This window comes from Lissotriton vulgaris, chromosome 2_1 (genome assembly GCF_964263255.1).
Source record: "Lissotriton vulgaris chromosome 2_1, aLisVul1.2, whole genome shotgun sequence".
Taxonomy (NCBI): Eukaryota; Metazoa; Chordata; class Amphibia; order Caudata; family Salamandridae; genus Lissotriton; species Lissotriton vulgaris.
In genome coordinates this window covers 1552563962-1552590679 of record NC_141687.1, presented here as the reverse complement: position 1 = coordinate 1552590679, position 26718 = coordinate 1552563962, and the positions used below count along the sequence as shown (strand labels likewise).

Here is a 26718-nt window from a genome sequence, read left to right as displayed (position 1 = left end):
ACTGCAATTTAAGCCACTTTGCTGCTCCTAACACTATTCTACTCTGCACTGCTGCCTACTGCATGACTATACTCTAAACCCCTGTGCTATATGCCAATGCACGTTTTGCCACTCTACTCTAGACCACTGCATTCTAGCTACTCCACTCTACACTGCATCACTTTATGCCACTGCACTCTAAACCAGTAAACTATATGTCCCTCTAATCCGTACCACCCTACGCCACTGCACTCTAGAATACTCTATGCCACTGTACTATGCACCTATTTATTCAGTGCCACTGCACTCCACGCTACTCTACTTTATAAAGTGCCACTTTATGCTACTTCACAAAATGTCTATATTCAGCACTTGACTGTAAGGCACTATATGCCAGTCCATTAAACACCGCTCTATTCAACACCAGTCCACTCTATGGGGCAGATGTATCAAGCGTTTTTTTTTTTGCAAACGCTGCGAATCGCAAAATAGCAGCGTTTGCGACCAAAAAAATGGGAAATGCGATGTATTAAAATAATTGTATCGCAAAAGTAAGGAATCGCAACATTTGGGATTCCTTAATTTTGCGCTACCATTTAAGGAATCGCTAAAAGCGACTCCTTAAATGGTATGTAAGAAAGAAGAAAGTTTTGCGATTTCACTCTAAGAAATCGCAAATTACCACCAACTTGTAGTTGGTGGTAATTTGCGAATTCTTTTAAAAATGCACTTTTCGAAAATTTTAAAGGTGCCATGTGACGCTCATACATGCCCTTAGGGCATGTATGTGCGCCATATGCCACATATGTGAATTTCAGAGGTGCAGCAGGGTGTCCTTAAGACACCCTTGCACCCTTGAAATTCTCAATTTGCGATTAGCAAATTGCGAATCACAAATTGAGAATAACTTTCCATTCATTCCTATGGGCCTCCTGGCACATAGAAATGAATGGGAAATTATTCCTTAATTGCGAATTCGCATATTGCGAATTCGCAAATAAGGAAGATTAAGAATTCGCTAAAAAATAGCGATTTTTTACATACATCCCATTTTGCAATTTCTAAATAGCGATTCCTTAAAAATCGCTATTTAGAAATCGCAAAATGGAATCTTGATACATCTGCCCCTATATCACTTACTCTAGCCCAGGCCACTCCACTCAATGCCAGTCCACTCTATACCACTCTATTCTACACATGTATAGACTTCAAAGTTGCTGCTCTGTATATGTACGAGATAGGGGTGTTTATTAATGAAGCTGAAATTGTATCCTTTCTCCTCATGGAATGTACGTTTGGTTTTTGAGGGAGTAATCAATTCGCTTTTAGGTAACACAAGGAAATGCAGGAAACTATTTGTCCTGGTACAAAATGGACAGAGAGGCAACATAGATATTTCAAAGCATAAATGCACAAAACATCAATCAATCCGGACTCTCCAGTGATTTCAAAAAGATGATCCTTTAATAGTTTCTTTGGACCACCGGAAGCGTATAGTGATGGATTAATACAGCCAAAGCGTTTCGCTCCAAAAGGGGATTTCTCAGGGCAGAATCCACAAATCTTTATACCGATCACTTCAGTCCCAGGGTCATAATACATCAACACTTTAAAAAACTGTAAGGCATCAATCTATTAAGTACGGATATCCACAAGGAAACGCTTTCAAATGGTCTCCCACTTTTGCGCCGGCGCGCGGAATAGTACAGCGGTTTACTGGAAACTGACACACAGTAAGGCTGACATGCAGTAACGCCGGTGGAGCACGCTTGTCTGATAGTCACCTATCATAGTGACCAGAAGAAACTTTTGGAATTTAGCTTACATATTGAACCATTTGTGACGTGTTCTAAGAGACGGTGAATTTTCTCGCAAAAGTGGGAGACCATTTGAAAGCGTTTCCTTGTGAATATTCGTACTTAATGGATTGATGCCTTACAGTCTTTTAAAGATAAACAACCGTCGGATTTATGAAGCCAGGCAAAATCACCTAGGGATTTTTTTTTATCAGTTCTCATAACCACCTTATGTTAAAGTAAAACTGTAACGTTTTAAGAAGACCAGGCCTTAATCTCTCTTAATTATGTGCTGAGGTGATTGCAATTACAAAAGCTTCTATTAATGATGATTCAGAGAAGCCTTGTGAATGGGTTTCCAAAAGAGGGGACTTTAAATTTGCAATATCAATTTTAAACTTCCATGAGAGAGCTAGAGCTTTGTATGGTGAAATATTTTCTACATCTTTCCCATCAAGTCCTTAAACACTGAAAAGGTAAGAGTGAAAACTTGATGAACTGTTTCTGCAAGGGGTAATTCCTGCCATGTGAAACTCAATGGAGGTGAACTGCAGGTCCAATTTAGTGATAAGAAAGAAACAGGGCAACACTGCCTCATGGCAGAACGTGCTAGGCTTACTATTACTCTATAAATCTAAAATGGAGAACATTGAGTTAAGGCACAGGGAATTCAAGTGGAAAGGTACTTATTTTCGTTTACAGTGTAGATAAACATTTATGGATGGTTTAAACGCCCACATACTTGAGTGACTGAGGAGTTAGGTGGACTCGAGTATTAGGAACTATACAAATCAAAGTAGGTAAGGGTCAGCAGCAACAAGAACATTTCAGGGTGGGGGTGGGGGTGGGGGTGGGGAGAAGAGAGAGAGAGAGAGAGAGAGAGAGAGAGAGAGAGAGAGAGAGAGAGAGAGAGAGAGAGAGAGAGAGAGGATCGTAGAAGAATCTGCCCTGCCAGCGGTTAGAACGCCCCATCCTTCATCCTGAACTTGTGATACCTTGCCATGAATACTTTGTATTTGCTATTGCAAATACATCTATTTGCTGGCAGCTCAACTTGAGAAAAATATTGTGCAAAATTGTTATTTTGAACTCACTTGTGGTTTGCCTGAATACTGTAGTAGCATTTTCCTCTGGCTAAGAATTGAATTTGTATTATTTCATGGGAAGGTGGATAGTCTGTTCTTCGCTCCAATAGGTTGGTGTAATACAATTTACTTTTTTCCTGCATGAATCAGAACCAAAGCAGACCCTGTAACTTTCCACTTTATCATCAATGTGTCCGTTACAAGGATTTGTGCACATAGCCCCAACGAAACTTAACTGACTTCATGACGTTTTTTTAAAGTTTGTCTTCCCAGTCTCTAGGGTTTTTTCCCATTCAACTTCACTACACTGTGCAATGGGTTTATGTTAAACCGGCCTCTTGAACCTGGAATATGTATGATGTCATAGAGCCATGAAGAGAACATTTCTACTGAGCTCTTGGAAGATGTTCACAGTAAATACATACGAAGAAGTCTGCTCTTCAAAATTAAAAGTCCAGAATTGTTCCAGGTAGATGTGGATCCCCAGACCTCACAGAGTCTGTTGTATGAAAATCCTACTGTGTCGGTTGGAAAAATGAAGCTTTTATCAGCCAATAGTCAGGAATAGATAGATGAATATGCAAATTCAGTTTTTATTTAGATGACCTGCTGCTACAGTCATGCACTTGGAAAAAGCGTGTGAGGCTGATTTTAAGACCGAATGAAAAGACTGTGGACAGCTAGCGATTTCTACTAAATGACAAAACACAGGAAAGTGCAAGGTTTCTTCACAATAAGAATGAGAAAGTAGGTATTCTGGAGATCAATAGTCCATAACCAAGCCGGTTACTGGAGTGATAGGACATGTAATGAAAGGCAATCATCCTAAACAGTTCTCATTACAGCCACCTGTATGCAGTCTAAAGAAAGAATGGGTCTGACCTTTCATTAGTAATGGAGGCATTTTCTGATACTAAACTATGACCATCCGCAATAACCAAGTCCCCTTACAGTACGTATACAGAGCTTATAGAAATGCAGTATTTAGGACCATCAATGAAGAACCCGTAATAAAGTATGTGAGGCAAGTCTATTAAATAAACACATTTCTAAATGTTGACTATTACTTAAACTCTATAATGCAGTTTCTTTCAGTTCCAAAAAACCATTAACAACGCTATCAGTTATCCCCACAAACGGCTTACCTAGTCTCTACAAGGTATGCAGTGTACGTTTCTTGCATATTCATGGCATTTCTCCCAGTTCGTTTTTCTGCTTCTGAAACGCTGATCTCAATTTTTTTCAGCAAACTATTTTCTTCTGTCATCTTGACAAAAACAGAAAAGTACATAAAATTAAAAAATGAAGACAGAGGATTTTGATAAGTTACTACAGTCATTTTGTGTTGCACTGGACTGAAGATATATCAGAAAAATATACTGATAAAAAAAATCTTTAAAAGTTTCTTTTTTAGCAAAGCCTTCGTCACCACCAACCAACCTCCATGTGACCGTTTCAAGTTTTTGCGCTTTGATGGAGGGTAGAAGTACTCTGGACTTTTCTCGCAATCATCAAAATGTTGAATGCTGTGTGCCCACAAGTTTCTCTGATGAGGGCAACTTTGAGCTACCTCCGGCCTAGATTCCATATAAAACTATGCAAGGGAAGAGACGCGAACACATCTTCCTTTGTGGTACTAATCTCCTCATTTCTATAGCGAATAGGGTGCGTGAGGGGTGAGTAAGAACATAAAAAGTGTTTGAACCAATGTTTCTCTCAAGGCCAAAATTGTGAAAATGTCTGTTATATGTTAGTGCGCTTTCTTGCTGTATTTTTTTTGTCTCCATTTCATCAATTACAAAAGATAAGCGATCAATCTCCCTACAAACAGAGCCATGCATGCAACATCACAATAGGGAATGGAGACAGGAAGATAAAAGTACCTAAATAGAAGCAAACTATAAGAAACTGTTGGCCTAAGAGAAGGGAACCCAAATGATAATGCAGTGAAATACAACAAGGCAGAAGACCACATAGGAAGACAGCAAAAGCAAATTAAGACCTTGACCGGTAGATCTACGTAGATATAAACTGTGGGTGGCAACGCATATTTGCCTTAAGCTGCTCAATGCTCTAATACAACTTTGCATGGCTATAGTTTCAATTTGTTAAGGGGGGGTGTATCAAGAAGTGCTGAAAGAACAAGGCCCTACTAAGAGACTGCTTATTTGAGTGCGTGAATTTCAAAAAGCAATATATGCATTTAACATTTGGAAGAATCGAATTGTTGATTCACATATCTAAGATAGACAAATATCTGGAAAGGGTCATCCACTCTTATAACTTAAGAACATGTTACAATTTCTTTTAGTGCCTTTTTGGTAGAAGATCGTGCATGCACTGCGGCTCATAAATGGCTCAAATTGGCTCTCATTCAATACACGCGTTCTAGGGAAGAAATTAAGTCTTGCAGAATGGCTTACAAAAAGGTTATCGATCTATGGAAAGATGAGCTTAGGAGGTTTTGGAAAGCAGGTAATTCTAAGGATAAGGCTGCTTTATAGAAAACTGAACAAGCCATTCTTCTAGGGCTATAATAAACTCCTGATTGAATCAAATATTACCATACATTTCTGGGTAGAAAATTTCGCAGCTGTCTATGATCCAATAAATGGTATCTCTGAACCAGCTCATTTAGAATTTCTACAACCCAACCAGGAAGCTGAACTTGTAATCATCCTGTTGACTGAGGTCAAGGATGTTATCTTAGCAATGAATTTAAGCCCCTGTGGGAAAGCTCCAGGTGCCAACAGAGTCCCTATGCACTTGTTTAAAGAAAATAGTTCATGTAGGGCCCTTCTTATAACGAATGTGCTAAGGGCTGCCCTAGCAGGCCAATCCATTCCATCTTGGAAGGACGCAGTGACGACCTCAATCTTTAAACAAGCACTGACAAAGCCAATATGTCACGCCTATTTGAGAACCATTGGTGTTGAGTAGAATAGAGAGGAGTGGAGTTGAATAAAGAAGAGTGGAGTGGAATAGAGTGGAGTGGAACAAAGTGGAGTGGAGTAGAATAAAGTGGAGTGGAGTAGAATAAAGTGGAGTGGAGTAGAATAAAGTGGAGTGGAGTAGAATAAAGTGGAGTGGAGTAGAATAAAGTGGAGTGGAGTAGAATAAAGTGGAGTGGAGTAGAATAAAGTGGAGTGGGGTGGAATAAAGAGAAGTGGAGTAGAATAAAGAGAAGTGGAGTAGAATAAAGAGAAGTGGAGTAGAATAAAGAGAAGTGGAGTAGAATGAAGAGGAGTGCAGTGGCATAGAGTGGAGTGGCTCGTTTGCATGCAAGTATTGATGAAAAATAACACTGCAAAGGAATATTAGACTTAAGAATAACCTAAGTGTAGTGGTCTGTGAGATTCACACTCGCTGCAGGAATCTAACAAAGAAAGCTATCCCAGTTAGTTACCTTTAGAGGTGGTAATAGATCTATACATATAGCCAGAAGGATATTTTTTTTCAAACAGTTATATTTCTGGTTTAAGTGATGCTTCTATATTTTAAGAGGCAAGACCTAACAATCAGGCCACATCACTGCCCTCGAAAGTAAAATGTCTATGGTTGAACATATCTTTCTAGGCAGCAGTGGCCAAGGAGTGTCCAACACTGTTCACAAGTGCCAGATTAAGGCTAGATTTTAAGGATGTTACCAAGTATATATTTACATAAATTTACATAAAGTAAACTGAAACTCTGTAATGTTTGTTGCCTGTGTTGCCGAAACCCAGAGACTGGAAATGTTGATGACAGTTTGGTTTCACATAATTGTTTGGGGCCCTCTGTATAACGGCATCAATTCTAAATTGAGAGCCGCATGAGATATCAGTAATGCTTCCACAATAGACAATTAGGCAAGCAGAATGAGAAATTCAGCGCACCACTATGTTGGATCACGCACAAAGGCGTTCCCTTAAAGGATGTGCAGAAAAGCACTTATAGCTTCAGCAGGGCCGGCTTTAGGCATGTGCAAAGTGTGCACCTGCACAGGGCCGCCAAACCCCAGGGGCCACCACGAGGAATCGGATACGTACATATTTGTGGCGGCCCCTGGCAGGGATTTTGGCGGCCTCCCCGGCTTAACTTCTCCCGAATATTTTTTTGAAATCTCCAACTTTCCTCTTCTAAAATGTCAGTATGTATGAAATATCATCACACAAAAAGTAATCTGAAAACGTGACTGTTGGGGGTAACCCCCACTTTCACTGCTTCTTAGAATATGACCTCACAAAAATGTTAGGTCATTTCTTGATTTTGGTTGCTTTGTGGTGCTCCATTAAGGTCAAAACTTAAACTCCGTCCTAAAAAGACGACAGTCATTAATTAATCAATGTGAAGAATAAACAAAAGTAAATTCGAAAGGCACATTGCCTGGACTGCAAGGATTCAGGCCGGGGGTACTTATCTGTCTGTGTTCGCCCTGCTTGCATTTACCAAATCTTGAAAGTGGCCTTTGATGCAGGTGGTTTTTGTTATATTTCAATAGGCAAGATATGCAAAATCAGACGAGATATTTTCCCGGGCTGTGCCCGCGAGTCAGACAGCCTGGGTGGATATTTAATTGTAATGTCTAGTAAGAGCCCTGCTCCTTTTATTCCCGTCAGATGTGCATTGATTTTCCTATACTCAAATCTCGTGCACCTTTATCAGTGTCATAATTCAAGCGAGTGATCGTAAAATTTCCCTTCGCTTAGATATACCAATCTTATTTTTAATGTAAAGCAGGGTGACACCTGAGGGGTGTGCACCGCAGGGGATCCAGGGGCCCATGTTACGTTTTCGACTGTTATACATAAAAGTGATGTCTATCTGTGTTTTTTATAGCTTGGCATGAGGAAGGCAACTTTAACTTTACTTGTGGTTTGAAATTAAAATTGGATGCTTTCTTCAATCAGTACGATTCTCCCTTATTTAGGAAAGAAGCTGAGCATAGTTTTGTATATGTATTTTTTTTTTCAATTTCAGAATCCATTGTAGGCAGTTATGTGTGTCAAATGGTCACTTGGAACATGGCACTTCTTGATATGTTTAATTTTCACTAACTGAACTTTCATATGTTCATGTCACTGTGACTCTTGCTACAAGTAGCTAGTGCATAATAGATCATGTCCAATGCCTTCCAGTGTTCATAGCGGCCGGCGCAATAGTATAGGGTGGTGTGTCTTTCAAATATTATACAGCAGCAGCTTAAAATGCGGGAGAGAAATCAATTATCGTATATGTGCAGTGTCTCTTCTAACAAAGTCGTCAAAGTTAAACTATGCCCAGAATGTTATAAAGGTACTAATTTTAAGATTGCTACATACTCCGCCCCCCCGGACCCCCTCTTCCGGGGCCTCCTACCTACGCTCCCTGCACAGGGCCACCATGAGCCTAGAGCCGGCCCTGGCTTCAGTCTTTGCAATCTTCAGACGAACAATGCATGTTCTGAATTGTGTTTTTTTAAATACCCTTCAGCTTCTACCTTTGTCTACCCAATTCGTTCCTAATGTATGCACTTCATGGATAGTGATAGAATTTTAAATGTCATCAGAATGATAAATGGCATCTCCAATCAAAGTGCTATTTAAATCAACATGCATGTGTGTGCAGCAATATAGGATGCCTTCTACTCATCTACAACAAGCGTTCAGCGTTTATAACCAGGTTACACTCAAAATCATTTTTAGCATTCACACCTTATATTAATAGCATCAAATGAACCTGATTAAGTGCTGTTTTATTGAACATTACTAGGCACACTGCGACATTCTCATCCGAATCTAATTAGGGAAACGGGGGATCTAGTGCTGGTATGCTTGCGGTTGATGGCTGAGAAATGCGACTTTGGTAAACTCACCACTGTGAGGGAGAAGCAGGGAGTGGCCGTGAAAGCAGGAGCTGCATTTACAGCAGCACGACGACAGAGTGCTGTACACATGGTGCTTCAAGACTCCTATTGGCCGCCCACGTCTGTGTTAGTTAATAAAATATTGCCCTACACATGTTGAGCGATTAACCCCTTGGGTGCGTGGGACAGCCAGGAGCCGTCCTACGTCACAGTGGGCTTGCCTGTCAGACATCTTCCGGCCGTCCTAGCACCCACCCACAGGGGAAGCGCTGGTGCTCAGACATCATTAGATGACGTCGAGGAGTGGCGTTGGGGCAGCAAAAAGGCTTCTGCTGTACTCCCTCGTTGGGGCAGCCTGAAGGGCATGCCATTTGCTCCCAGAGCGTCCAGGAGAGAGAAGGTAAGTTTCTCCTCAGGGAGGGGGAATTTAAACAAAGAGACATCATGGCTGGGGCCATAAAACTGTAGCAATAAATCCCCTCCGGTACCTCTGCTGCCCACGAGGCTCCTCAACTTAACTCCTCCACACAAGACCACCAAAATTGAGATAAGACTCCCTCCCAGCAAGCTAGGAATTGGGCTTGCCCAAATAGAAACTGAAACTGCCCTTCCCTGTTCTTAAAGCAACAACAACTAACAGAGGACTATCGTCTCTATCTCCCCTATTTGGCGGCCATTTTGGACTGGTCTCTCTCTGTCTTTGGCAGCCATCATGGACTAGTCATTCTCACTATCTGACCAGACCCTAAGAACTGGCCTTTTTAAACTAATCTCAACTACCGCACACTTACATAGTTCTGTATCTAAACACTCGGGTGATTAAGTGTCTGCCTTTTATTGCAGTATTATACTTCTACTTGTATTTGTACATTTTTTGTAACCTGCACCCATTTCACTTTTTCTTCACCTGTAATGCACCGATCGCTACCTCATATATTTCTGGTTGCTCACTAGTATCATTTTTGACTCATGTAGCTTTTTGTTTCCACTTGTATTTTGTTCCAGTATATCATCAGTTTTATACTTCTACTTGTATACTGTACATTTCTGTAAGCTGCACCCATTTCACTTTTATGCCGGTAATGCACTGATTGCTACCTCATATATTTTGCACATTTTTGTAAGCTGCACCCATATCACTCCTGATTCCTGGATTGCACCGATTGCTACCTCTTATATTTTAGTTATTTTGGCTACTCACTAGTGTCACTTTTGTTCCATGTAACTTACTGTTTGCATTTGTTTGCACATGCGTATCACTATCGTTCACCCTCCCATACCTACCTATACCGCCATCCCAACATGGATCCCATCGGCAAGCACACATAAAAAATCAACTACCCTTCCACACTCACCAAAAAAGCCGCTAAACGCTTCAAACACAAATTCCTAAGGTCCCACCCTGAAACCCCCTTTGCCGACACCTACTTCTCACCGGTCAATGGATCCCTGAACATCGACATCATCTTCCACACCACACGCAGAGCTCAATGGAGAAAAGCGTTCCTCACCTTACTCACCGTCTCCACCACCAGGAAATCCGCTCATGGCCTAACTCTCTCCATCACACCATCCCAACTCTTCCCAGGCAGAGCCACCATTACTATCTACAATAACGGGATTGTCCTAATTCAATCCACAGACAGGAACCTGGAACTACTGGACAACCTGTTCCCCACTTTCAATGAGCACCTCTCCAATCCTCGGACCTCCACACATATCTCCTCCAGTACTAACACCCCTGACTTCACAGCCCCCACCCACAACCCTTCTAACCCAGCTCAGCACCAGAACGACACGCATCTCACCTCTACCCCCAGCACCCTTGTCAATCACCCACCTGCCGTAACCACCCCACACTCCTCAATCACAGACACAAATCTCTCCCTTTCATACACCAGCCGCTCCCCTACCACCAACCCTTGGACCCCCACTCATACCTCTCCCATTCCTCTCTACCCTGACATCACAGCTCCCACCCACAACCCCTCTAACCTAGTTCAGCACAAGAACGACACGCATAACGACAAATCCCACCCTTTATCGCCCCCCATTCTCAGTCCCCACTACCACCCTCGAACTAACCACGCAGAGCACACCACGTCCATTAATTTAACTCCCCCTCCCCACAACAGGACCATCTCCCATCCCATTTCCCCCCCACTCTCAGCCCCCACTACCCTACCTGCTCCCCCATCACCACTAACATACACCCAACCTCCACCCGGCTCCCTCCGCCTGTCACCAATGCCCTCATCTACACCACTAACATCCTCCCCGCCTCATCCACACCCATTCCTCCCAACCCCTCTCTCCTCTCTAACACCAACCCGTACACCGACGCCACGGAGCCCTGCACCCGGCTCCCTCCGCCTGTCACCAATGCCCTCATTTACACCACTAACATCCTCCCCACCTCATCCACACCCATTCCTCCCAACCCCTCTCTCCTCTCTAACACCAACCCGTACACCAACGCCTCGGAGCCCTGCACAAACACCAACCCACCCCCTCACCAGCTAATTCTCAGGTCAGTCACTCACCCATGATTTCCATCCCCAACTCCAACACTTATCCCACGCTGGACAAGATTATGTTCACCCTCCTCCAGCTCAAAGAAGACATGCACACCATCAAAGAACTACTCCTCACACATCCCAGACACCCCTCACTCACCACCACCCCCCCTCCCAACTAGCCCCCCCACCCTTCCGGATGACTCTCCCACTCTACACCCCCCACACTGGACCGCGATCCCTGTCCACAATCACAACAACCGCCCCCGTCGCCCATGCAACCCTCTTTTGGACCTCGACACCCTCACCCTCCTCCGCTCATACGACCCTGTTCCCCTAAACCACACAACCGCCACTCACCTCTCCATTCCCACGATACACTCAAATCCCAGTAGACCCCCCACACTAAACAACAGAATCTCCGTCCCTAACAACCTTAGAAAAGTCCCTCTCACTCTAGAACCCTCTACCTCCCCTGACACACCCCGTCTCAAATGCACTCTCCTCAACTGCAGATCGGCCTCTAGACACTCCTCCGCCATCGCTGATCTCAACTTAACATTGGACCTTGACCTAATCATCATGACTGAAACCTGGCTAACCAAATCTTCCACACCTATATTGGACATTCTGGTTCCCCCCAACCACCACATCATTAGACTTGACAGGTCTGGCAAGATAGGTGGTGGAATCGCATGCATATACAGGAACAACCTTTCTGTTCTGAAAGTCACCGCACCTTCGCTACCCTCCCCAACTTCCTGTGAATACACCTGCCTCGATATCATGTATGTATGTATGTATGTATGTATAAAATATTTTATTACGCGCTCTGCTACTACAGAGTATCCTGGCGCGATATGTGAGCTTAAACAGGGCCAAACCAGAAGGAGAAAGAAAAAAAAGCAACTAGATACTGAGTTTAAAAAGGTGGGTTTTTAACCCCTTCTTAAATTCTGTCAGTGTGGCTGAAGCTCGCAAAGAGAGCGGCAGGGCATTCCACGACCGAGCTGCTTGGACAGAGATAGACTGGCCACCCAATCTCACATATCTGACTTTAGGCGTAGACATCAGAAGGAGATTAGCTGATCGGAGTGCACGGCGAGGAATATAGAAAGTAAACCTCTTGTGCAAGTATTGTGGTCCTTGTTGGTGCAAGGCACGAAAGGCCAGGACCAGTGATTTAAACACAATACGATGGGCCACAGGAAGCCAGTGGAGCTTTCGAAGATGGGCAGATGCGCTAGTTCTTCTCGGGAGGTGAAATAAAAGTCGAACCGCAGCATTCTGAATGATCTGCATTCGATTGATAAGATATTTGGGGAGACCGCTAAAGAGGGCGTTGGCGTAATCTAGCCTTGATAAGATCAGAGCACGCAGAACCGTCTCTTTTGCTTCCCTATGAAGCAGTGGGAGGAACCTTTTTAGGTTTTTAGGCTTTCATCAGTGAGGGCAAACCGATTTGCTCTCTTCACGGCATCTACCACCCACCCAGGGACAACCTCACCTTCGCCCAACAAATCATGGATATGATCTCTACCAATTCCGGACGACAACTGACCCAAATATACCTTGGTGACTTCAACCGCCACTGGAACGATCACAATGATGCGGTGGTAAATAGTCTTAAAAATGTCCTCAACGCCCTTGACCTCACACAATTATGCAACAGCCCGACCCACGAGAAAGGCTCTATCCTCGACCTTATCATCTCCAAAGAGGACGCTATCCAACTTGAGTCTATTCAACCTTGTGACTGGTCAGATCATCATATTGTCACATTCTTCATCAATTAAAAAGTCAAATTCAACACGGTTCAATCCTCCAAGCCTAAAGTCTGGAAAGGAGACCTGAAAGAACTCAACCCAAAATCCCTACCCCCGAACAGCTGCGACCTCCTACTCCCTCCTACCGGCGCTACGGACGTCCAATCCTTGACTGACCACTATCTCAACGCCATGACCTCAATAATTAATGAGGCTGCACCCATGCAGTTAAAAAGAGTCTCCACTAAAATCTCCAATCCATGGTACGACGGGAGTCTCAATGAGGATAGACGAGCCATGCGAATGGCAGAGCGCACCTGGAGATCAGCTCCCTCTGCACTGCACCTAAAAACCCTGAAGGAAAAGAGAAACGCCTACTTCAGGAAAATAAAGCGCTCAAAATCAGCCTTCTTCAGCCTCCAGCTCGACCAAGCAAAAAACCGTCCGAGAAAACTGTTTGAGCTAATCAGAACACAATCTAAGGAACAACCGCAACCACTCAGCACTGTGCGCGAATCACCCTCCTGTGAAGACTTCGCTGCTTTCTGTATCCAAAAAACTGACAACATAAAGAGTGATCTCCTCATTGACGCAAGCCTTTACTCCAAACCTCACTGCATAGCACCCACTGAACCAAAAAACAATGCTACATGGTCATCCTTTGACACCTATTCTGAAGACGAAATTGGCAAATTGCTCAGCACCTTGAAACCATCCAATCACCTCACGGACCCCCTCCCTGCCAACGCTGTTAAAGACTTCACCCCGTTGCTCCTTCCACTCTGGACTAAAATTATCAACAGCTCACTTCAACAAGGAACCATCCCTGACTCCCTCAAAGTTGGACAAGTCACACCTTTACTAAAGAAACCTACAGCCGACCCATCTGATCTAAACAACTACCGTCCCATTACCAATATTCCCACTCTAGCAAAACTCCTGGAAAAATGGGCACAACTACAATTGACTAAACACATTGATCTGTTTGATCTCCTCAACCCTCATCAATCAGGCTTCCGAGCAGGACACAGTACAGAAACTGCTATGACTTACATAATTGACGATGCCCTTCAAATCCTAGATCAAAATGATACCTGCCTCCTCATCCTTCTTGATCTCTCCTCAGCATTCGACACCGTTAAACATGAGAATTTACTCGAACTTTTAAGCACAAGAACGGGTCTATCTGGGACTGTTCTCAAGTGGTTCACTTCCTTTCTGCACAACAGGACGCAGAAATTCAAGAACAACAACCTGATGTCCTCGCCAATACCTGTATCGTTAGGCGTCCCCCAAGGATCCTCCCTATCCCCAACTTTGTTCAACCTAGTTATGGAACCTCTCACCACCTTGCTACAAGCATCCAATGTACTCTTTCACATGTACGCCGATGACACCCAACTATATCTCAAATTTCAATCCCCCAAAGACATTGTACTCCTGAACTCAATGATCAGAAGCACCCAATCCTGGCTTGCCGATAATCATCTCAAACTCAATGCTCTGAAAACAGAGTTCCTTTTGATCTCACCTCCCGCGAAGATCTCTACCACTCAAATTTGGCTTAAACACCTAACTGCACTCAATGTCCAACCCACCATCGTGGACTCAGCAAAATCTTTAGGCATAACACTCGACACCAACCTCAACATGCAGCAACATATCAGCAAGGCAACTAAAGGAGCGAACTACCAAATCAATACCCTGCGGAAACTTAAACCCTTCCTCCCAGCCAAAGACTTCCAAACTGCAGTACAAGCACTAGTCCTCCCTCGAATAGAATACGGCAGCATCACCCTCTGCGGGCTCCCTCTAACTACCACTGCACCCCTAAGAGCTTCTCTAAACGCTGCAGCGAGACTCATCACGGGGGTCAAAAAAACACTCTCATATCACCCCTGACTTGAAATCTCTGAACTGGCTGCCTTTTGAAGCCAGAATACATCTGAAAATCGCTTGCATGACACACAAGGCTGTACACTTGAGCTCACCCGGATACCTCACCCAGAAGCTGACAATCTCTGGCGGTTCTAGAAACACTAGAGGCACAAACAATCTTCTGCTAAAACCTCGAAGATTCCGGAAGGAAAAAACTTATTAACGCTCCTTCTCAGGAATGGCACCCAGGATCTGGAACTCCCTCCCTCCTGAAACCAGACTCATCTCCTCCTTCGCAGTTTTTAAGAAAATAGTAAAAGCTATCCTCATAGCTAAATACACTTGATCTATTAACGTGGATTCCTAAAGTCTCTGCACCGATCTGTATTATCTGTTCAATCCCTTCGATGATTCGTATTACTTGTATTATTAACTTACCTGACTGTCTATGCTCACACCTATTTGTATTATTTGCATTATTGATGTACCTGTTTTACTATGCTCCCTCATGTACCTACCCCACCCCACTTATTACCTACAACTACGCTATACCTAGTGGCCTGTTATTCAATCTCCTGTTTGTATTCCCCACTATGTGAAGCGCTCTGATATCTGCAAAGATCTTGTTCGCGCTATATAAAACTTTCAAAATAAAAATAAATAAAATCAGAGGAAAGGAAAGGGTTTTCCTTTTTCGATGTCTCTTTGGACCATTCCAGCTGCACGATTGCGCTTGGGCAAGGGTCGCTCCCTTTAATGCGGTGATTATTGTGGCCGTTTCTGCCCCCTTTGAGGGCAGATCGGCCATATGTGTTTAGGCCCATCTGCCCCCAAGGGGGGTAGAAGCCACTAGACACCAGGGTTTTTTAAATGTTGGTGTTGGGGATCGGCCTTATGCTTTTAAGCCCATCTGCCTCCCAGCTTGGTGGTGAATTGTGCGTGGACTGGTGCATTATTTGCATATGTGATTGTAATGTTTTATTTTGCCTTTTTATTCTTGTGCACAACTTTTGATTCTTGCTTGCGGTTTCGGTAGTGGCTGATCTGCAGTTTGAGTAGTTGCATGTATTTGGTAAGAAAAACATTTTTGTTGTGTTTACTCCAAATTAGTAATATTTTCATGCATGAATGAATTTTTTGTAAGTGGTGTAATAATAGCAGCATATTTAGTTTGTGTTTTGAGCGTGAAATTCTTTTTGGATATGTGCACGATGTGTATTGCGTTGTCTTATGTGTAATGTTCTTTTATTTTTATTTTTTTAGTGGGATATTGTTGGTCCTTGCTGTGTCTGTGCAGAGTAGTGGGTTGTAACTCTAGCTGTTTCTGGCATGTGAGTGGTATCGTTGAACAAGTTACTTACCTTCGGTAACAATATATCTGTAAGAAACATTAGTTGTTATAGATTCCTTACCTTAGAATTACCCCCAGGCGTCAGACTGGATCCGTCGAAATTTTTCATCAGCAGTGCCTCTGCGTGTCGGCGGGTGGCGTCGGTCGGCTCCGCGTCAGTCAGTGGCGTTGTGTCGCCGGGATGACGTCGCAGCAGATACTTAGACACCGCCCTCGTATTCTGACGTCAGTTCTGTACACGAATTTTCGCGCCAGAAACGCAGAGCCATGCGCGACACTGACCACTTGTGCACAAAACTAGGGCCCTGAAAGGACAACCTTAATCCTAGAAATCAGGCTGCAGAATAGGGAGGATGGGTGGGGCGGTAAGGAATCTATAACTAACTAATGTTTCTTAAAGACATATCGTTACAGAAGGTAAGTAACTTGTTCATCTGAAAGAAACCCGTTAGTTATAGATTCCTTACTTTAGAATAGATACCCCAGCAATACCAACCAGTGGTGGGTCTGCGAACCAATCTCACACCAGAAAGTCCTGGGGCACAGAACAGCCAAAGAAGCAGTCTCTCCGACCTGACTGTCAAGACAGCAGTGTTTTGTAAACGTGTGCAGCAAGCCCACGTAGCTGCTTGACAGATGTCATTTAGAGGAACGCCTCGTCCCAGAGCAGTAGTTGCTGCCGTCGTCGTGGTAGAATGGGTACACAGCCCCACTGGAAGCTCCTTCTTCGCTAGAGAATAGCAGACTTTAATACAGAAAACGACCCATCGGGAGATCGTTCGTTTGTGTACGGCTCAAGATTTCTTTGCACCCATGTACCCAACAAAGAGCTGGTCATCCACCCGTAGATGTTTGGTGCGATACAGATAAACGGAAAGTGCACGTTTTGGGTTCAGATGGAGGAGCTTCTCTTCCTCGTTTGAAGGATGCGGAGGCAGGAAGAAGGTGGGCAAAGTGATGGTCTTCCCAATGTGAAAGGCAGTGACAACCTTGGGCAAGAAGAATGGACGAGTCCTGAGGACCACTTTGTCCAGATGGACAGATAGGAAAGGAGGCTTAGATGAAGGAGTCTGGAGCTCACTCACCCTCCTGGCAGAGGTGATGGCAACCAGGAAAGCAGTCTTAAGCGTGAGAAGCCTTAAATGACAGTTGTGAAGTGGCTCAAAGGAAGCGCACATAGGTCAATACTACATTCAAGTTCCACTGAGGCATAACGAAAGGAACAGGAGGAAAGAGGTGAGTTATGCCTTTCAGAAAACTATTTACTACCGGGGACTTGAAAAGAGAAGGCTGATCTGGAAGCCAAAAGAAGCCAGAGATGGCCGAGAGATAGCCCTTTATAGTCCCCAGAGCAGAGCCCTGCTGGGTCAAAGAAAGAAGGAACAAGAGAACCTCAGAAAGAGGAGCAGAGAGGAGATCCACAGCCTTTGCTGTGCACCATGCCACACATTTGTTCCACAGGCAGGAGTATACCGTCTTAGTGGAGGAACGCCTGGCTGCCAAGATTACATCACAAACTTCGGGAGACAAGTCAAAAGACGTCAACTGCCACCGCTCAATCTCCACGCAAGTAGGTGGGGGCTGGACAGGTTCGGGTGGAGGACCGACCCCTGCTGCTGCGACAGAAGATCCTCCAGAAGAGGCAGTCAGTTCGGAGGATCGATGGCCATGTTGAAGAGCTCAGGATACCAGACTCTTCATGCCCAATCCGGGGCCACAAGCATGACTTGGGCCCGGTCACACCATATCTTCTTCAGCGCTTTGGGCAGACGTGGTATAGGCGGAAAAGCGTACAACAGACCGCAACTCCCTTCGCAATAAAAAGCGTCCCCTAGTGAGTGCCGCTTTGGAAATTCCAACGCGTAGTATTGCTGACATTACGCGTTCTTTTCGGTGGTGAATAGATCTAACCAAGGCTCTCCCCACGGTCAAAAGAGACCTGGCACCACCTCAGAGTTCAGACGCCATCCATGATCTATCATGCACCTGCGGCTGAGTTCATCCGCCCTGGTGTTCAGAGAACCTGCCAGGTGTTGAACCACCAGGGATATGCCCTGATGTTCCTGCCATGTCCAGAGGCAAAGGGCCTCATGACATAGGGTCCATGACCCCACACCGCGATGTTTATTGCCGTACCACATTGCGGTGGTATTGTCGGTGAACTGCACTACTCTCTCCTTGAAGGAATGCCTTCAGTGCAAGACGAATCGCCTGGAGCTCCAAAAGGTTGATATGGAGCACGGACTCCGCCAGAGACCAGAGGCCTCTGATCTCCGCCTCTCCCATGTGGCCACCCTATCCCAGAAGGGATGCATCAGTCACCACTGTGTAATTTGGTTGGGGAAGGGACAGGGATCTGCTGTTGACCCAATCCTGGTTCGTGAGCCACCACTGCAATTGTTGTGCAGTGCCCTCCGAGATCTGGACGCAATCGAGATTCCCCTGATGCTGCGCCCACTGGAACTTTAGGTCCTACTGTAAATTGATGTAAATGTAAATTGATACTTGTATAGCGCACTACTCACCCGCAAGGGTCTCAAGGCGCTTGTACGAATACCGCTGTGGAACCCATCCTGGCTTTCCCTGTGAGGCGTCCACTCCTCGGCACCCCCAAGGTGGAGGCCAGGCATCCTTAGCGTTGTGAGGGCCGTTGTGGAGATTAAGCAAGCTATTGCCCAGAGTTGCAGAGTGGGACTCCATGATTGGAATAGGCACCGAGGCGAGAATTATCAGGTCCGTGGAATTTTGAGCCCAAGACCTGCCGAGGCGAAGAATTGAACCCTGGTCCCGGGCCAGACCTCTGCATCAGGGTCTGCCGCTCTAACCATTGAGCCACACTTCTCTACTGCAGAGCCCGCATATGCCACTTGGCATAAGCAACCTGCATGAGGCCCAGCAGCCTAAGGGTCATCTTGACCGAAACCCGGGAGAGAGGCTGAAAGATCGGAATCATAGCTCGAATATCCCAGACTCGCTGTTCGGGAGGATAGACTTCAGAGAGGGAATCAGGTGTGTCTTCGGCACCTTGATGGAGAACCCCAGCGAATGCAGGAGGTCAGCCATAGTCAGGAGGTGGCATACGACTGCCTGGGGCGAGCTCGCATTCAACACCCAGTCGTCGAGATAGGGGGAAGACTGAAACCCCTGATTTGCCCAGATGAGCTGCGACCACCGCCATCACTTTCGTGATGGCGGTGGTAAGGCCAAAAGGGAGCACGGTAAACTGAAAATGCTCATGGTTTACCATAAACCGCAGGTAACGCCGGTGGGCCGGCAGGATGGGGATGTGGAAATAAGCGTCCTGCAAGTCCAACGCTACCAACTAGTCTTGCGGGTCAAGGGGAGACAAGACCTGAGCAAGCGTCAACATCTTGAACTCCTCCTTCCGAAGGAAGTGGTTGAGATCCAAGATAGGATGCAGGCCCCTGTCCTCCTTGGGGACCAGAAAGTAGTGGGAATAACAACCACGACCTACTTCTGGGACTGGAACACACTTGAGGGCTTCCTTGGCCAAGAGAGCCGTAACTTCCTGCTGGAGAAGGGCCAGGTGATCCTCCGACATGCAGTGGGATTGCGGTGGCATGGCTGCAGGGGTAGATTCGGAGGGGAGGGACTATCTCCAAAACCCACCTGTCCCACATGATGGTGCGCCAGTGGGGGAGGTGATGGCGAATCCTGCCACCCACTGGCGTTTGATGGTCCTGAAATGTCAGACTAGTAAGGTTTAGAGACTGCTGCAGTGGGGAGGTTGGTGGACTGGCTAGCCCGCTGGCCCCCAGAACTACGAGGGTTGTTCCCACGTCCCCGGCCGCACGAAGGTTGGGTAACTTGCTGCGGCCTGTGGCTCTGGGCCAGACGTAGTGGGCACCCCTTCTGTAACCACGAGAGGGGCGAAAAGTAGACTGTGCAGGGCGAGTGGAGATGCCCAAGAACTTAGCCATAGACTGGGAGTCCTTGTTGTCTGCTTTGTCGCCAAAAAGGCAACGGCCATCAATGGGTATGTCCCTGAAGGTGTTCTGAACATCCTCCGAAAATCAAGTTGATCTCATCCAGGCGTAGCGATGAAGCATTACAGACGTTGAAGTGGTCCTGTCCAGAGTCAGCGGTGTCCAGCCCGCAACAGATGGCAAACTTCGCTGCATCCCTCCAGGCGGTGGCAGCCTGGGAGAGCACTATCCGAGCCTCCTCCAGACACTGACGCAGCACCTGCGCAACCGTATCCCACATAGAGTGGGAATTATTATTATTATTAAATTTGTTTTGTAACGCGCGCAGCTACCCAAAAAGGGTTTCCCGGCGCCTAATTGTAGACTCCGCGATTCCCTCCCTTTCCGGGACCTGGATCGCCTCCTGCCCAGCTTCCTATGTTCTACGAGGCGATGCATGCCATCTTTGGGCGACCCGACGCTCTTTTGGGCCCTGCGGAACCGGTTGGGGGGCCTAGGCCTTCTCTCACTTATTCACTTAGAAACTCACTTATTTTGCAGTGTCAATAACCGTCCTGGTGGCATTTAGGGTGCCAAAGGGTGGGACATTTTCCACTTGATGTGAGTGCGCATTTAGGTCATAAGGGGACAGTTAGTAAGTGTCATCCAGCTTTGAGGGACTTGCATAAAAAAATAGAGACTGGTCAAAGAACATCTGAAAGGTTTAACTGGCGGTGTCATAGGAGATGTAATCAAGAGGTCATGATGGACCAGGGTAAGATTTGGGGCATGGAAACAGTCCTTCAGCCCTGCAGAGTCAAGTAGAAAGGAAGAATGCAGCTATGAGTATGGTAATAGAAAGCAAGAATTATGTTGGGTTGGGAGTGAGACTAGGAGCTAGAGCAGGAAATTAACTGCAGGGTTATGCCATGTCCAAAAAACAATTCAAAGTTATAAGCCAGAAGTACTTATAAAAGGCATAGCCATCATTATCTACTGACTATGTGAGTGGGTAAAGCTCCTATGCATTTGGGTGATGCAAATAAATCAGTCCTGTCCTCCTCTACCACCAGCACAAAATGCCAACCTAAGGTATTCTCTGGGAAGACAAAGCCCATTGGTGTAAGAGGGTGGGGGCGCAGGTGAGACGGCAGGTGGCACTACACCAATCTTCTTAACAGAGATATTTCTGCCTGGCATTCCAATGGATCCCAAACCAGAAAGTCGGAATCATTTCTTTGTGTAATCCCACTTCATTTGCACGTTTCCGACAGGAAAAACACCCTTAAACACCCTTAGCTTGCTGAAACTGTGCTACATGTGACTAAGAAGTCGGAAGGAATCATGGAAAAAAAGATATACTCACTTCCATCAATATTATCTCATTAAATGCCTTATAACTCATCGGATGTTCCCAAATGACAGTGGAATCCGGAGAGAGACCATCGTCAGATGGGACTGGAGCCTCCATCCTGCAGCTCACGAAGTCAGACAGTGGCTGCACCTTTCAAGTTTTTCCACTTTTACATCAGCATGCCAGAAAACGTTCTGTGTGCTTTCACACAAGAGTGATATGCCATACCACACCCAGTATTTAACCTACATACAGGCTTGAGGGAGGCACAAAGATATGGATGATTTTTTTAATGAAACATATAAAAACCAACATCTGCACCACAAAGAACAAAAAACCTGTGTTGGCTACTCGAAGCTGCGATTACAACTGAACGCAAACCTAGCTGCAGACGATATACGGAAGATAAAGGAACTGTGGCACCGTAATATCACCAGGTTTCCCAAGATCAATCTACTAGCCACACGGAAAGCTAAGATTAAAACTTTTGCTTTGTGGCAGCAAGACAAAAAAAACTTTCCACATCTCTGTTGAGCGGTAGATCACAGAAAAGGGTTTTTGTTGGTGAGACAACGTTATGTTGGTAAAGGAAAAAGTCAATCCCCATACTTTTCACACAGGTACATTTAAAAGGGTGGATTCTCAGAGTCGCAGTCCGTGCTTGCACAAACATGTTTCACTGGCTTGGAAACCCGTTTTTTATGCCGCGAAGGGAACCCTACCCCAGGAAGTTACTTTTCAATACAAGGAAAAGATTGAGGGGGGTGCTTTCTGGTAGTATAAAAACTGCAGAAAGAACAGCAGGTCTTGTTTGGGGCAATGCAGTGCTGAGGAAAGGAGAAAAAAACACTTTTCACACAACCCTGTCACAAACCATCACCAATAACCACTATTCTATATTGGCCCTTTGTTCGATATTGGCTTGTGTTTTGAGACCCGTTGCAACATCATTTGCTACATGGCACCTTCAAACTGCAATTCAAGGATACATTGTAGCAGCCTACTTCATGTTCCATTCCATCAACTCAGCTTTCCCAATACTGATCTAATATTCTGTATTGCACTAAACATAGTTTAGTTGCAAAAAAAGCACATAAGAAAAATATGCCTGCAGTGTTAGCCCCGCAGGTAGTAGGAACCGCTTTCAACTGGGTGGATTGAATTGCACATATGATATGTGACTTACTTTTTTCAACCTTAAACTTCAATAAAAATACATTTGGAGGAAAGGAGGAGACAAAGTTGGGAGAGAGGTAATCAAAAAAGAGGAAGACAAAAAAGGGAAAAAGGTAGGCAAAAAGGGGGTGAAGAATTGGTGTGTCAACAACATTAAGGGATGCAGAGAGTGCTGACAGGTAAAAAGCAGAGACAAAATGTGGATAATGAAACAAGAAGGGACAAGAAACACCCTGAGTCGCCACGTTCTAATAGTAAAAGTCCCTATATGTGGTGCAATCCCTGTTATCCAGCTATGGACTGATCTGCTTGGACAAGAAAACAATGGTTCCAGTGGAATAGTAATGTATGTAATTATATTTTACATGCGCAATCGCGATGCAGAGGTTAAACTGATGTCAAAGAGAGAGGACCAGAGTAACCAATGGTTTTTTAGCACATAAGTATGTATTATTCACAAAATATAGAAAGTTTATACAAAAAAGTTTTTGGTGCAAAGTGTCCCAAGTGTAATATTAACCTAACAGTTGAGTGACATAGTATGACAATATTTACAAGGTTTCACAAATTTTGTCTTATTGAAAGTGACCATTTCTGAACTATTTCACATAATATATGCAGCAGCTATATATAATATTAAGTGCTGTGTGACTGGTTCACTTTCACCAATCGTGTTGAATGCGTTTCGACCCTCTCAGAATGTGGGGTCTCATCAGGACCTATGATAGAAGGGACATCTGAATTACAAATTGCCTAGCTCTGGTGTTTTGTGCCAACCGTGAGTGAAGGAGAAGAAAAATTACTCACAGGGAAACCCAGCCGGGTTCCCTGGTGAGGGTGTGAGCCTCAGATAGAAGTTTCAAAGGGCACGAAGGATGCGTGCTTTGAGCAGCCTGCACCCGTCTGTCTGCTGGCGGTCGGTAGCCTACCGACCGCCAGCAGACAGACGCGTGCAGGCTGCTGGAAGCACGCATCCTTCGTGCCCTTTGAAACTTCTCTCTAAGAAATTTACCTTGCAAAGCAGATTTGCTACCATATCATGGCCCGCTTTATCATTACGCATCAAGATTAAGTGAATTCATCCTGAGTTCTAACATTCATCCAGACCTACATTCCGCCGACCACATCCTGATCGCTGACTCACACCCTCACCAGGGAACCCGGCTAGGTTTCCCTGCTTCTCCTTCACTCACGGTTGGAACAAAACACCAGAACTAGGCAATTTGTAATTCAGATGTCCCTACTATCATAGGTCCTGATGAGATCCCACATTCTGAGAGGATCGAAACGTAGTCGACACGATTGATGAAAGTGAACCAGTCACACAGCACTTATCCATACTAATATAATAAAGAGAGAGCCCAAACCTTTGAGGCGGGTAATCTCAGGAACCACAGCACCAATCACAACACCCAATACAGCGTTGGAAAGGGAAGTTGCAGCAGAAGGACATAGGCTATGCAGACGCCCACCATATACATTTAAAAGGTAAAAGAACCGTGCCAGCAAAGTAGTTCCTTGTGGGCGTGTCTGCGTTGTGCTGTGGGCGTGTGCTGGGGGCGTGACAAACGCTGGGGACGTGTGGTACGTTCCGCCCTTCATGCCATGTCTCATATCGTGTGCTAATCCCACCCTGCTCCCTTTAAATACCACTGCACCCGATAACCATAACCCACCCGTACTCCTTAAAATACCCCAACACCCTTAAATACTAACCCATCTTAACCCTATAAATATACCCTGTACCCCAAAACCCAAACCTATCCCTAAACCCTAAAAATACCCCTGTACCCCAAAACCCAAACCTAGCCCTGAACCCTATAAATACCCCTGTACCTCAAAACCCAAACCTAACCCTAAAAATACCCCTGTCCCCGAATACCCAAATCTAGCCCTGAACCCTAAAAATACCACTGTACCCCAAAACCCAAACCTACTAATGAACCATAAAATACCCCTGTACCCCAAAACTCAAACCTAGCCCTGAACCCTTAAAATACCCCTGTACCCCAAAACCAATACCTAACCCTGAACCCTAAAAATACCCCTGTACCCCAAAACCCAAACCTGGCCCTGAACCCTAAAAATAACCCTGTGCCCCAAAACCCACACGTGCCCCAAAACCCACACCTACCCCTGAACCCTAAAATACCCCTGTAACCCAAACCTAGCCCTGAACCCTAAAAAAAACCTCTACCCCTGAACCCTAAAATACCCCTGAACCCCAAAACAAACCTAGCCCTGAATCCTTAAAATACCCCTGTACCCCAAAACCCAAACCTACCCCTGAATCCTAAAAATACCCCTGTACCCCAAAACCGGTCCTGAACCCTAAAAATAACCCTGTACCCCAAAACCCATACCTATCCCTAAACCCTAAAACTACCCCTGTACCCCATAACCCAAAACTATATCTAAACCCTTAAAATATCCAAACACCCCAAAACATATACCTCAGTACCCCAAAACATATACCCATATACCCATACTTACCTTATCCAAACATTTTTAAAAAACATGCTTTTACCATTCATGCATTTACAACGAATTTCGTTGTAAATGTATGCGTGGTAAAAGCATATAAAATGTAATGCCATGCATTATAATGGCATTGCGGAGTCATGGTACTTTCGTAATGAAAGTATGCGGAGTGATGGTATGCGGAAAGAAAGTTGCGGAATAATGGGTGTTTACCCTCCCCCGGTAAGTACATTGGTAGCACGGCGGCCCACATCTCCAGCAACATACTCATATTTTTTCACCACCCATTTGAAAAATGCACAGGTCTCTCTCATTGATGGCCAGCACCGACATGCACTTTTAGACACACCTCCCGCCACAAGTTCTAGAATTGCGAACTTTAGAGCTGGTGAGCTACGTTCGAATCTCAGCATCAGCGCAACATCCTGTGATTCCAGGCAAAACGCTTTGTCTCCCCGTGCCTACCACAAATGAATGTGTTCTTCTGTAATGATTGTACTCATGCCATGTTGTCGAGTTCGCGCTATATAATATTGCAAGGAAAAATAAAGTAGGGAAACTCGAGTTCACACACTACTGAACGCGCACTCTTAAGTGCATCAGCAGTGCACTGTGAATCAGAGCGTTTCACAGGCCTGTCACAGATAAGAAATGCTATCTAAACGAAATCCTACAAAACAATATACTACTGGCCGGCAGCAATTCATACCCGGACAAAGTCGGGACGGGCTGCTAGTTTTTATATATAGCTGCTGCATATATTATGTGAAATAGTTCAGAAATGGTCACTTTCAATAAGACAAAATTTGTGAAACCTTGTAAATATTGTCATACTATGTCACTCAACTGTTAGGTTCATATTATACTTGGGACACTTTGCACCAAAAACTTTTTTTGTATAAACTTTCTATATTGTGTGAATAATACATACTTATGTGCTAAAAAAAATTGGTATCTCTGGTCCTCTCTCTTTGACATCAGTTTAACCACTGCATCGCGATTGCGCATGTAAAATATAATTACATACATTACTAATCCACTGGAACCATTGTTTTCTTGTACAAGTTACTTACTCTGGTTCCATAGTGAGTAGGGTTCTCTTGTCTTCCCCTTTCTGCACTGATCTGCAGCAGCTTCTCAGACAGCGATTGGCATTGGCTCCTCCCCCCCTCGAAATCCAAAGGCTCAATCTTGAAGTGTCATGGCTTCACTGCCTATCCACGCTTTTTCTAGTGGCTCTCAGAGAGACCGTCCTCCTGACCTGAACCCTATACGCAGCCCCTACCTAGCGTACCTCTAAACACTTTGGTTTTCCATAAAGCCATGACCCATTTGCAGCCTGCTCCTTACACAGGCATGCACCTCATTCATGAAATATGACGCACCAGAGCCCCGTATAGGACACTTTAGAACAATCTCATATACAGTTATCACTGTGTATCCTCACCTCACCACCAAAGGACGGGTAGAAAGCACCTCACTGCCAGGAAGGGTACTAATGGGAGCAAGGAAAACGGGCAAACCAAGACACTTGTGGGGGGCAGTCCTGGCCTCTTTATATAACTCTGTTAAAAAAATTGTTGTCC

The 26718-nt window shown here is 45.0% G+C and overlaps 1 protein-coding gene across 3 annotated transcripts in view; it reads right to left on the bottom strand.

The window, feature by feature from the left end:
* Window positions 1-26718, bottom strand: part of SNX4 (sorting nexin 4) — a 499472-nt gene that overhangs the window by 395734 nt on the left and 77020 nt on the right. For 2 of the 3 annotated variants that reach the window (XR_015308499.1, XM_086957435.1), the window contains exon 3: window positions 4006-4127. Coding sequence is in view for 2 of the 3 variants with exons in the window: in XM_086957435.1 (XP_086813561.1) it covers window positions 4006-4127 (122 nt within the window). In the remaining variant the exon portion in view is untranslated. Of the gene's footprint in view, window positions 1-4005; window positions 4128-21487; window positions 21602-26718 lie in introns of those variants that run through there. The other variant, XM_086957434.1, reaches the window with a different exon arrangement.